The sequence below is a fragment of the Gossypium raimondii genome, chromosome 11 (genome assembly GCF_025698545.1).
Source record: "Gossypium raimondii isolate GPD5lz chromosome 11, ASM2569854v1, whole genome shotgun sequence".
NCBI classification, from domain to species: Eukaryota; Viridiplantae; Streptophyta; class Magnoliopsida; order Malvales; family Malvaceae; genus Gossypium; species Gossypium raimondii.
Window position 1 is genome coordinate 60,969,021 of NC_068575.1, and position 13,848 is coordinate 60,982,868.

General features: G+C 28.2%; 1 protein-coding gene across 1 annotated transcript; it reads right to left on the reverse strand.

Annotated features, from left to right (window-relative positions):
• Positions 1–3,244: 3,244 nt before the first annotated feature.
• LOC105802008 (hypothetical protein) lies at positions 3,245–4,765 on the reverse strand. Its single transcript, XM_012633406.2, has 4 exons — positions 4,591–4,765; positions 4,303–4,500; positions 3,917–4,132; positions 3,245–3,827 (listed from the first exon to the last, which is right to left on the reverse strand). The coding sequence occupies exons 1-4, from the start codon at positions 4,591–4,593 to the stop codon at positions 3,606–3,608; spliced, it is 639 nt and encodes a 212-aa protein (XP_012488860.1). The 5' UTR covers positions 4,594–4,765; the 3' UTR covers positions 3,245–3,605.
• Between the last annotated feature and the right edge of the window lie 9,083 nt (positions 4,766–13,848).

Genomic DNA, 13,848 nt, shown 5'->3' on the forward strand with positions numbered 1-13,848 from the left:
AATTTTATTATATTTGTCCTTTTTGTTATTTCAGCATACTCGAATTCACTTCTCCTTACATCGATAACAATATTAATATCAATCAAACTAAGACTCAATCGGTATAATAAAGAAGTTGTTAACCATATACAATATTTTTAATTAATAACCTTTTGATGATGATTTTTTGTTGGTATTTGTACCTTTAATTAAAAACAGGACTATAATTTAATATCATCAGTAGCTAATCTCTTGCAGGTTCAGGTAATTGATTAGATAATTCCAGAAACCCTAAAGTGCCAACACAAAAGCTAAAAAGCCTTGAAAATCCAAATAATGAAGAACAAAGGACTGTTCAGTGTTCCTGAAAATCATATACAATTCCAAAAGGGCCGGGTTCCATTTTTATAGGGTTGTGTTCCATATCAACCCTAGCCAGGGTTAAAGATGATGAGGGGTTGCATCACAAACAACTTTGGCATTTCTGGCATGTCGATCCGTTCTTATCCACTTAATCAACTTGCATAACATTATTTTAGCAGTCTTAGCTACAATCTAATATTTACCCTAGTTCATGTCTTTGTCTTCAGCAACTTGGCTTTGGTAATGAATAATTTATACGACTTACTCACGTCAGTATAAAACTATTCTTCCCATAATTCAACCCTAATATTTCATGTTATATATATTAATACAAAATAATAAAAATATTAAATTAATTTAAAATTTTACATATATAATTAACAAATACACAATATATGTATTTTAATTTATGTTTTCTCTATCGTAATTAAATATTTAATTGAAATAAGGGTTTCTGGCTTTTACAAAGCAAATCAAGCCATTGATCATCACTGACTTCATTGCATACGATTACATGAGAAAATTAATTAGGTAATATTTTGGTGAATTCATACACGAATCAATGTGAATGAATACGATGCTAAATGGACCTACAATTTGGAAAATTAAAAAGAAAATCATATATAGTGTGCGCATGATAAAAATGAGAGATGCATTTTTGCTAGCCAATAAGCATCAAATTAGATAAAGATATTATTGAACTCTAAATGACATCATGGCTTAGACAAATTTGAACAATGGTGGGTCCATCTCCATAATCACTTATAGAAACACCCAATTTCATTATGTACTTTTTTATTGCATTAAAAGGGCGCTAATAGCATCACACATCATGCATTTCGTGTGTTAAATAATAGAAAAGCTCGTCAAGTTACTTTATAGTCACTTTTGATCTATTTTTTGAGATATGGATAAATAATATAAAATAAAAGGAAAATAAATTATTAGTAATTTTAAAAATTTATAATATGATCATTGAACTATTCGAAAGTTTTCATTTAAGTTTCAAGTAATGATTCGACGATCGGCATAGTGGATCGGTACCCATTAATAAGTGATGAACATACATTAATACATTCAAGTTAATCTGATTGTCTGTGTTGAAGATCGAAGAATGAATTTTGGTTTGTAGATTCGTGACATTCAAATATGTTTCATAAAAAAACTGCATTGTAGAAGAGAAGGAGAAAGAAATCTTTCAATTAGTGCAAGTAATATAGACAAAAAAAAGGCCATACAACAATGATTTTAATAAATCTAATTACTTAATTGAAAATTTTTGAATAATTTAATAATTATTTTGTAATTTTTAAAATTGAATGACTAATATATTAATTTATTAATAGTTTAATAATTTGAGTGTAATTTACCTACAAATAAAAGAGCTATGGAGATTTCATATCAAAACCAACATGGATCGAATCAAAACTCCAAAAAAGAAAGTTGGTCAAGTGATATTAACCCCATTCACCACTTGCTTTTAAGCTGTTCTTTTTCCTTCTCGTCAATGATGTGATTATCCTACAATGCCTCCACCCACAATCACTAATAAAATATATATTTATATTTATATATTAGAATATACCCCATTGTCTTCTTGATCAAGACAAGAAAATAGTACAGCGTCGAGGATGAATGCTACCTGGGGTTCAAATAAAATTGTTCATTAGTTGAGTTATTCATTCAGAATTTGAGAATATCTGAGAAAAAATTAGGTTTAAAAAATGGAATTGAATAAAAAATAAGCCTATTTAAAATATAAGTTGAGCTTGAACTTAAATATTCATGGTTGAGTCTGCCTAATCTATTTTTAAGTTTATAATATTTTATATTATGTTATCTTTATATATATATATATATTATGTAATTTATAACAGATTAAAAATAAATAATATTAAATATATAATACTACTCTAATGTAAATATTAAAATAATATTAAGATAATTATAATAAATAAAACTAATAAAATTATTAATACTAATAAAACAATTATTTTTTTAAATATAATATTAAGTGACTTAAAATGAGTTTAAATTAATTCTTTTACAAAAATAAACGAATTTAAATAAAAATTTAAACTCATATTCAAATTAACTTTAAATAAATATAAAATATATTAATATAATACTTAAACTCTACTCTAACCACCTCTAAGTTAACATGAAACTAATGCTTTTAAGTTACTTTGATTTATAGATGAATCTGGACTAGATATGTATTTATGCAATTTTCTTTTCTTTTTTTGAGAAATTATGCGATTTTCATTTCATTGTTAATTTTATTTCACATTTTTTATTATAAAGAAATACTAAACCAAACCGCCTTTCAGACACACATCCCTTAAGAAAGACGCATTGACACACAACTAGGGACAAGAGGCAGCTGACCCACTTTGCTGATTCCGAGAATCAGGACATCCAACACCTCCAACTACATCCCATTGCGACTTGGACACGTGCGCCTTTTTTTTTTCTTTTCCTTAAATAAATTTAATAACACCATCTCCTCATGTAGTTTGTGAGCTAAAAGTCGTAGAAGTATTAGGATAACCGTAATGTAAGTTGCCTGAAAAGATTAGAAGAGAGTCTGCTCCCTCTTGCCCTGATGTCTATAGGCTTACAAAAGTGCAATTTTAATCATTATCGACAATCACATGTCATTCGTGTTTTGATTTTAAACTCTTTCAAACTTTGATCAATTCATTAATAATATATAAATCGTTATACTAAGTAACAAATTTATATAACATGTGAGTGACACATATTTTATCCATATTGAGAATTTGATACAAAATTATGTAATTTTAAGTTGGTTTACAAAATTTTGAGTTCAATCAATGGCGTTTGACTTAGAAAATGGGATATGGGATATGGATAAACAAAATTAAAAATCTTCAATAAATAAGCAGACAAAATACGGCTTCTTTAGATTAGAACTCAAAATTCATATCTAGGCAAAAAAGATATAAACATCCCCTTGGGAAAGGAGTACAATACATGGTATTTTCCCTGTCTTTCACATTGCTCTTAGTCTTCTTGCCCTACAACCAGAAAGACCCTATTTACAATTTAGCATTTTCCAAAAACTTATGTCTATAGTCACTCACTTAGAAAAGCTGGCTCATTATCATTATGAGTATTTCCACTTCTATATAATATACATAATAGTAGAGAGAGGTATGTATGGCGTAACACTAATACTAACACTAGCAGGGTAAATATAAAAGGATATAAACCACTATCTTTTACGGCATTTCTTTGGCTTAATATTCTATGATTAATCCTCCCATTGGTGCTCTGTGGGGAATCCCTTTTCTTCGTTTGGCAGTTCGAGTTGGAGGTGGTGTTGATGGTCTAAAGCTCTGCACTTTGTTGTTAATCTTCTCATGGCAACTGCTACTGTATGAATCCTCAGAGTCTAATGCTGCCATGTTCATACCTAGCTGCCTTTTCTTCTTGTGGAAATTCTTTGATGTTCCAACAATCTGCATACACAACCAACACTTATTTCCCTTATCCTACCATTTTCTCACCTACCAAACAGAGGAGGGAAAATATATATATATATATATACCTTGCAGCCAAGAGAGCAGAAACGGAAGGAATCGACAAGGCTGCGATCACAGACCTCACAAGTGTTGGTAACACCTTTTCCAGGCCTGGGTTGTGGCCTTTCATTAAGAAAAACGATCTTAGCACTGTTGATTATATAAGTTTGGACTCCAGATATGTCTAGGTATTTTTGTATCTCAGATACTCTTATCACATCGTGGTATGAAGACCTCCTTATCTGTTAACAAAACAGAGAAAGTGCCGAGAAATTTTAGCCAATGCCTGTTTGGATGCTGAGAAAATTAATAAAGATGCTTGTAAAAAGTACAAACTCAAATGAAAAAAAGGGTAAATAGTATTTGGCACAACTTGAACCATGAAAGCAATTTAAAGGGAAATTTACTGAACCTGGATATAACGATGATCCTTGTGATACGCTAAGCAGAAAGAACAGAGAGCGCCATTAACGCAATCTAAGCAGAACATATTGCATTCACTCTTGTGAAAATCAACATGATGTTTACACTGAACAAAGAACTGTTCTTTCAGTAAAGGTTTCAACCATGGCGGCCACCTATTATCTTCTTCATCAGGCCCACCAGCTCCCTAAACAAACAATACCATTCCAATTAATCACACATAACAATGAGGGGAAAAAATGAGTAAAAGCTTAATAGAGAATGTTAAAAAAAATACCATTATTCTTCTGTTCTTGGGCTTGATTTCACGAACAGTGGTTTCTTTATTTTCAATCGCCAGCTTGAACTAAATTACAAAGGAAACTCAAGAAAAAAAGAGTGGATGCTCTGTTTTTTGTTTTTTGGTTTTGAGTGAGAGACTTCGGGAGAGAACTAAAATGTAAAAACTGAGAAGGGGAGATATGTCGTTCTTATCTAAATAAAAAGAAGTCCACACCGAACCTAAGTCCGAAGCTAAAACCTGGATGTGTTGGGTGCATGGAACCTGCCTCCTTTAATTTTTAAAGGGAATTTCATTTTCAAACTTGCCCTCATCATATTATTTTACTTTTATTTTTCTGTAATCATTTGTGGGTTAGTATATATTTTTTCATTTTGGTACTTAAATTTGACAATTAAATTCATTTTATTTCTTCTATTTAGAAAAATGTAAAAAATTGATGATATAACATTGACAATCTAAAATTGTTTCATATCACCACTTGAAAAAAAAAAGATTAAATGACGTAGCATGATCTCGTAATCACATAATCAAATTTTTATATTTTCCGCATTCAAGAATTTAAATAAATAAATTTAAAAAATTACAAATTTTAACGTGAACCTTGAGGTAAAATTGCACTTTTTTTTATATTTTTACGAAAGATTATTTTAATGCCTTGATTTGATTCAAAGTAGTGCTTTTGATATCGTACTTAGTTTTTGTTTTCTTCTGATGGATTTAACCATCTATATATATAATGCCCATGTTCTTTGTTTCTACCATTTGGCTCATTTTTACTAATTTAGTTTGTCTTACTTGGTATTTTCTTTTATTGTAAATAAAATATTTTTTAAAAATTAAGTAATTCACTGAGGTGATAAGATAAAAAAATTGTTTTAAAAAATTAATATAACAGTAAAATGCACATAATTTCTAGAAAGCGTAATCGGTTATTTATTTTATTTGTGTTTCGTAAATTACAGGTCATCTTTCAATTGATGGGCTATCACCGGAGTTTTGTAGTTCAAGGGCGACGTTAGGGGCAGATAGAGGCATAACCTATTATAATGGGAGATTTCTTCTTTAAGTCCTTTAAACCTGATATGGAAAATTACAAAAATATGTGAATAATAAATGAAAGTAAATTTATGGTATGAAATCTGTGAGCTTGACTTAACGTAGCAATGTCCTTTAACGAGGCGTATCTTGACAAAGCTCGGCTTAGTGAAGAATGTTCAACACTTTCAATAATTATATAATCAATATTTGCACAATTTTTATTTTTTTTTACAAAATAAAAGGGGAAGAGTTGTATAAAATAATGGCAAGTGAAGACAAGTTGGATAGAGACTATATATTATGGGATAAAAGGCTAGGCTATGTTGAATGTAGATGAGACAGGTTGATATTCAATTAAGTTGACCATAAATAATGAGTTAGGTTTTTATTTAAAATTTATACATTTAATAAAGCTGGGGCTCATCCTAAAATATCACCAAAAAGTAAATTCTATTTTCTTTAGAAAATTTTATTTAATTCTTTTTTTAATAATTTTATTATAGGTTTTAATCATATTCGCTCTGTTTGATACAATAAAAGGATAATGCATGCGCTTTAACATACTCGAATCCGCGTCTTTTTATATACCAATTTAGCTAATACTCAATTAACAACCCCACTTACTTTTCTAGGGAGAAAATCTGCATTTTTCTTTAGTTTATTTTATTATATATAAATAGACACACATATAATATAAAATTTAGATTTGTAGCCCAAAAAACAAAATATCGAATAACTCTTCTCCCAAATAATTTATCTACATAACTTGCTTGAAAAATGATGTTAAGCATGCGAGTGCAAAATCACCAAAAGCTTCGAAGAAGATCTTTTGGATTAAATTGGGATGCTCATCAATGATCTTTCATTAGATTTACGTGTAATCCTAAAATTGGGAAAGAAGATGAGAATTTTATTTTATTTTCCAAAGAAAGTTTCCAAAATTCGTCAATTTTTCTAAATTTGTGAGATCGTTTAATGTGGTTGTCTATGTGTATAAAGGTAAGAATTTTGTTTTGATGATTGAATTGTGAGGCAAAAGAAAAAAAATGGTGTGTTAAAGATAACTTAAGTTGAATTATTAATTTTCAAAAGGGGTCAAAATGTAAAATTTCATTTGATTTAGGAGAAAAAATTAAATTGAGTAGTTAATTTTAAGAATTAATTAAAAGGACACTTATATTATCTAATTAAAGAGGCCATGATCCCTACTTATCCCTTATTCCGCTCTTGATTGTCCATAACAGTGCTTCAACACTACAAATGGTATTTGGAAATACATACCAAAATGATAATAATAACCATAATATATCTTACTTTTCATATTAAAAGATATATCTAATTAAATAAGCATTGTATAAAAAAAAGGATAGATTTGATTAAGAAAAACTTAATTTGTACCAATATATTTTGTTCGTTTGACATTTTAAATAATAAAAATTATTTACTTTATTTACTTCTTTTCTAAACATAGCAAGATTGAGGTCAATAGAACTTGTGAACACGATGTAAACTATGAGCTTTGATGCTTAAATCAATAAAAGTTATTAAGGCAAAGTTGGGAGCTTAAGGGAAAATAAGAGAATGAATCCTATAAGATAACTATACCTCTCTTTTTATATGCTCAGGGTTTGTGTAACAAGATGAAAAAGGATAAGAAAAAAAATCAAATTAGCTTGGTGTTTTTTTTTTTAATGTTTCCTCGTTCTTTTCCTTTTTAGTTAATGCATCTAAGTTGGGTGAATTGATTTCCATATAAATTATTGATACACAAAAGGATAAAAAAGAAGAATCGATTTAATTTGGTGTTTGCATAATGGAGCTAAGAGCCGAATAGAGGAGTTCTAATGGTTAAAGAGGAGTATGAAGATTCTCTAAGGTAGAGTTTGGGTATGAAAAGGGTGTTTTAGCCATACAACAAGGAAGGTTCATATGTTTTGACACGAGTCTTGCTACTAAGAAAAATAATCAACTAAGTCATAGTAGGCCTGTAATGTATCTCTTTGAATATAATTTGGATGTTCGTTGTTTTGATGAAGGACGCCAATGTAACTTAATTTTTATCAGCATGTTATAAATGTAAGAGATTGATATCTATCAAGAAATCAACATAGGCCTGATAAATATAACCGCCTTGTATTATGCGATTTATCTCTTCTAAATAAGATTAGCTGTATCTTGTGATTAAATTAAATTATACGGTATCCCATATTATTAAGTGTAAGATTGAACTATAAAAGTCAAAAAGTACCAAGGTTTGAAATTGAACCCACGGACACGGCACACCATTCACGACTACAAAGAAATAAAGGAATAATGCTTGACGCAATGGTTTTTTTTTTAACCTTTTAGACCGTGTTTTGGGTTGTTTGACTCGTTTAACAAATATAAATGAATATATGAATAATTGTAAATTTAATCCTTAATATTTATCTCTTATGTCATTGTAGTCCTAATTGTTTTCACTTAGCCCTAAACCTCTAATATTTAGTCAAATCGATTTTTTAGATGAAAAAAATTACTAGACCATTAAAATTTTAATATTACTATCATGAAAACTCATGCGATAATCTATATGTACTTCATAAAATTTTTAAAAGAATATTTAAAAAATAGAAAATTTTAAAAGTTCATAATTTTTGTTTAAAAATTATCTACTTCAGTGAGTTACCACACCCATACCATTAAAACTTTAATAGTTTAACAAATCTTTTTTGTTAAAAACAACATTGTTAAAATTTAAAGATTAAATATCAAAGTGATTAAGAATTAAAAACAAAATGTTAAAATAAGTGAAATATTAATGGCTAAATTTATTATGCCGTAAATAAAAAATAAAAAAAATAGAGTAACATAATAGGCCTTTTGGCGACAGTCCCCTAAGGCTGTATGGAAGAAAGGGACCCACTTCGGTTATTGCAAAGCAAAGGTTATGTAATAATGTGAGACCCCAGCATCCTCTTTTTATATTATTATTTTTTTTCATCGAACCTACATGTCTTCATATTTCTACATTTAAAATTGCGACCCCCAAATAATAACAACGAAGCATTATTACACGCAAATTGCTCTAGCCACCGAAACTATGCCACGTCATAACGTGTGGAATTTGACTTTGACTGGGAAGAGTTGACCTTGTCTTTTTTGCTTGAATGAAAATTGCCCAAAATAAGGGAACCATTGAAATTGTATCGAAATTTTCTTTGTTATTTACTTTGCCTTTATTTGTTTAGATTAATCTTTGAGCATTGGTGAAGAAAAAAAAAACCTTTAAAAACTACTCTCAATTTTCATATCGAACCAATTTAATCTCTAATAATTTCAAAAGTAAGTATTTAAAGATAATTAATTATAATGTTAATATTTTTATTAAATTTTAAAATTTATGCTATTTTTATATCTTTTTAAAATCAAAATCAAATTGATAAAATATGTAAATGTTGATAGTTTAATTTATTATTATATCAATCAAAATGACGTAAACCGATGGAAAATATTAATTTTCTTTAGTTGTTCGGTTTCAAGATTAATAGGATTAAATTACTTCAATTTTTTTAAATGGATCAATTAATTCGATATTAAAATTAGAAAGGATTGGGAGGTGTTTTTTCTTCCAAACTTTAATTACTTTTTATTCTCTTATAAATTGAGGAGTGTAAGCTTCACCATTAGAATAGTTTTATAATGGAAGGAACATTACATGAAATCATGAAGATGAAGATTAATTCTAGAAAAAGAAGAAGAAGAGAATCTATAAATGTGGAAGACTTGAAGTGCAATTATCATTAATATGTTCAACTATTAGTGGTTTAGAGAAAACTTTTTTTTATAGTTGAAAATTGTGGATATCTTTTCTAGAACTTTGGTTCATGTTTATTTTGTATCTAACAACTGACAACTTTACATGATTTCATGTGATTTTAGGGTTTTTAATAATGATTTTTAATATAAATTTTAGATCAATGTGTTTCAAAGATGTTTAAATTTACGTTTTTGTACAATACTGATATCGATTGAGTTAACATTAAAAATTAAAATTGATTCCTTTAAATTGAAATATTAATTACTGTCATATGATTTGTTGATAAGGTTTTTTTTTTTGTCAAAATAAGCTGATATTATTAAAACAGGTTCAAAAGAGTAATTGAAAGGCACCAAAGCAGCAAATGAACCGGCAAAAGCAAACAAATAACAGCGGTGCTGCATGGTCTTCTCTGTTAGCACAACCTATACCAATCAAAAGTTCTCATTCCCTTCTTTTTTACATTTTTTTTCTCATGAAACAACTTTAAAAGCCACGAATCTGCAAACCAAAATCCAAACAACTTTCTTCTTCGATCTCCAACACCGACCATTTAATCGACTTGGATATACTGTACTAGTCGTCGAATCGTTACTTGGAGCTCGCTAGTTAGACTTAAAAAGAAAAACTTAACAGCCCATTGATTTAAATAAAAACTTTTCAATAGTTCAGTCACTTCAATGAAAACTTTTGAATAGTTTAATGACCATTTTTTAACTTTTTAAAGTTAAATAACCAAAACATAAATTTACTAATAGTTTAGTGACCCTGGGTGTAATTTACCAATTTGCTTTTTATATATGAAATTGGAGTAGAAATTATGTTTTGAGGAGTCTTGTTTGTTTATAAAGACCTTAGAAAAGGGAAGTCAAGTAGCGAGCAGTTGGGTCGCCTTGGCGTATTTGCTTCTGTATGGGTGGCCAAATTTCCTAGCAATTTCCCGTTTCCCACTATAAAATAAATATTATTTTATTATTATATTAACTTACAATTTTATAACTTTTGGATTTTGGAGGGATTAAATTAACATTTCACTCTTTTTATTAGGTCAATGCTCTTACTTGCATTATTGACAGAGTCCCTAATAATTATTCACTTTTGATTAGTTTTAAATTCATCCACCATTATATTTGATTTTGGCATAAAAATAATTCTAGTCCCTCACGTTCATTCATTTTTATCATTTTGGCTCTTAATCTTTTTTGGAGGTAATTTTAACTCTCGGCATTTAAAAATTAATCAAAATACTTATATTCAAACTGTTAAAATTTTAATGACATTGACGTGATAGCTCGTGTTATTTTATGTATACTTCACTGCTACTATGAATAAATTTTGCCTAATTTCTCTTTTATCTTATTCCCATTAATTTCATAGAAGTTGCTAATTAGCCTTGAATGGATTTAGGGTTAATTCCACCAAGGCATCTTGCAAGTGAATCGTATTCCATGAATATGATATCTATCTAGTGTGATGTATGGAATATATGACAAAGGTATGAAAACGGGTTTGTTTATTTATGTACTAGCATACAGAAAATAAGCTAGGAATTATTATTGGAAACAATGTGCCTTCGAAGATATATTCTCATAAAATGACTGCAAGAAATCAAGAACAAAAATAAAAAAGGGTTTAGATATCAGAAAGGAGCCTTTGTGACAAATGAGCTCACTTATTTTCTTATGTAAAGGCCCATGAAGAGACTTAGCCCATAATATTTATTATGGTGCCTTCATTAGAAAGCATGTCAGGAGATCACCTTCTGCATGAAAGTGCATGGGACTAAGCTGTCCCCTGCATGTCTCCTTGGCCCCGTCTTTTTATAGGTCCTATTTCTTGACTTATGTCAAATATTATTGTACTTGCACAATTATTTGTTTTTGGACTTAAACCCAGGGGGAAGGACCTTTAAATTTTAAAAAAATTATTAATTATTATAATGGTAAATTTTTACTTTTTAAGTTTTTAAAATTTTATGATTTATTTTTGACTCTTAAAATAATTTTTCGTCCCTACTTAAACTCCTATTTTCTGGGTCAGTATATTAAGTGAGTAGTAATATGCAAGGTCCAACATTGTCATTCATACTCAAATCGTGGAAGGTATTGGGTCAAATGTTTGAAGGACCCCTTAGGATTCAAATGTGACTAATGGGGATAAGAGAAAAGATTGTATGAAACAGTGATATTATCTTTTTTCCAATAGTTTAATGCCATATCAGTAATTTCATCTTGAATTTTAATATTTTTATTTGAATTTAATTTTTTTAAAAGAAAAATACTAATATAATATTAAATATTAAAAAAATACAAATAACATGACGTCACTATTTCACACAATCCTCTCTCATGAGACGATAAGACAAGTTGGGTTGCTGCTAGCGGTGGGTGAACTTGAACTATCGTCAAAGGTGGTTCCAACCATATGCTTTTTACAGGTAGCCGCAAGCTGCACGTTGAAGGTATACCAAATTGTTACTTTTGATATTGTTGAGAGCTTATTTAATAAGTTTGAATTGATTTTTTATTTACGGTAAAATGGATATAAAATATATTTATTTTTACTAAAAATTTCTCTCTCCCTTCAAATCAATTATTTTTCCATATTTTTATTTAATTGTTGATTTATTGAAACTATTTATTAAGTTGGTGGATCATCAAATGTACTCAAATATGGTGCACAATTTTTATATAAAAAATAATTATGTTGTAGATTCTAATAATAGGGTCGCTTTGTCTGTGATGTATGAGTTGACAATAGTTTTGTTTGGCAATTGACTGGTGGTTGATAGCTAATTGCTTATTATAGTGGTTAGTTTAATCAATTAATTCTATTAACTATTTATTTAAGACTGCTTGGTAAAACTTAACGATAGCTGAAAATTGATATGTGTAAAATGGCAAATAATAGCATAACATGTTTTATTGTTAATTATTTATTTTGTTTATAATACTTTAGTCTTTATTGTGTGAGATTATTGAAATGAAACACTATTACTAAGGAATTAAAATATTCATTATGGAAATTAAGTAATGAATATTTTGAAAATTTAAATAAACAAATTTCTTATGTTCCGTATTTGCAAATATTAACCTTGTGAAAATTGATAAGTATTAATAGTGTATCAATGTAATTGTAAACTATACTCTTAGTGATAATTATGTCATGTTCTTAGTATGTAAATTAGTGATAATTATGTCACACTTTTAATAAATTTGTCAATTAACATATTTCAATTAATATAAAGTTGCATAAGAAATCATTTTACACAAGTAAGTTGAAAATAAATTAAAAATACATAAATATTCAAGAAATAGATACATGTGGCAAATTAAGTAATTTTTGAACAAGTATGTCAGATATGTCATTTTCAATCAGCTGTGAAAAAATTGCCCATCCCAACGTTTTTTTGTTTTGGAGGTTTTAGCTCAACAAGCTATTACAAACCTCCATTCACCAAACACTACAATTAGAGAGCTTGATTACCCAATCCTCCATTTGTGCCCAAATCAAATAAAAAAGTCTAAAACCCAGTTTACCAAACACTCCAATGATCTATAAATTAATTAAATTAATTTTTTTGTAAATTTTATAAATTTTAGGTTTATAGATATCTTGAATATTTAAATATAAAAGAGGGATTCACTTACTCTTTTATTACACAACTAAAAAGGTGTTTTTAAAACAAAAGAGTAATTATTTTATAATATTTTGTTTTTAAAAATCAAATTGAATTTGATTTGGATTAATTCGGTTAGTGATTTTTCGAATTAAAATTTTTATATGCTTTTTAAAGTTATTTTCAAATTTTATATGTAGCATATTTATTTTATATAAAAATAATTATAAATTAAATAAAAACAAAATCCAATGTGAAAAGTAGAGAAATACTTAAATTGGGAAACGAAAGTTGTATTGGATTGTTTAGCTCTTTTCTTTTTTTCTCTTTAATATAAAAAAGTAGCATTGAATTATGAATGATGAAATCATAAGTTATCAAGAGCTAAGAGATCATGCAAATTATATCTCGATGTAAACAAAGAAGAAAACACAGTCAGTGATTTGTATTTTTGCTTTATGTATTTAATGCGTAAATGTTAAAAACATTCACCTTTCCATGATTGGGTGTTTAAAAGCATAAACTGTTGGGAAACTATCATTTAAAGATACTAGTACTTGAGTGAAAGATGACCCAACAAGAAGCTTCTATAAGTGCTATTTTCCTATGCTTCAATCTCTTTTTAAGTCATTACGATTGATTATTTTTATTTAAAAAATAGTAAATTAGTTCATATACGTTGGATGAAAGAGTAAACTAGTCATTTTATTAAAATTTGTTTCCATTTCTATTGTTAAATAAAACTTGGTCTCTACACGTTAGCACGAGATACACATGGTATGTCAATGTATAATTG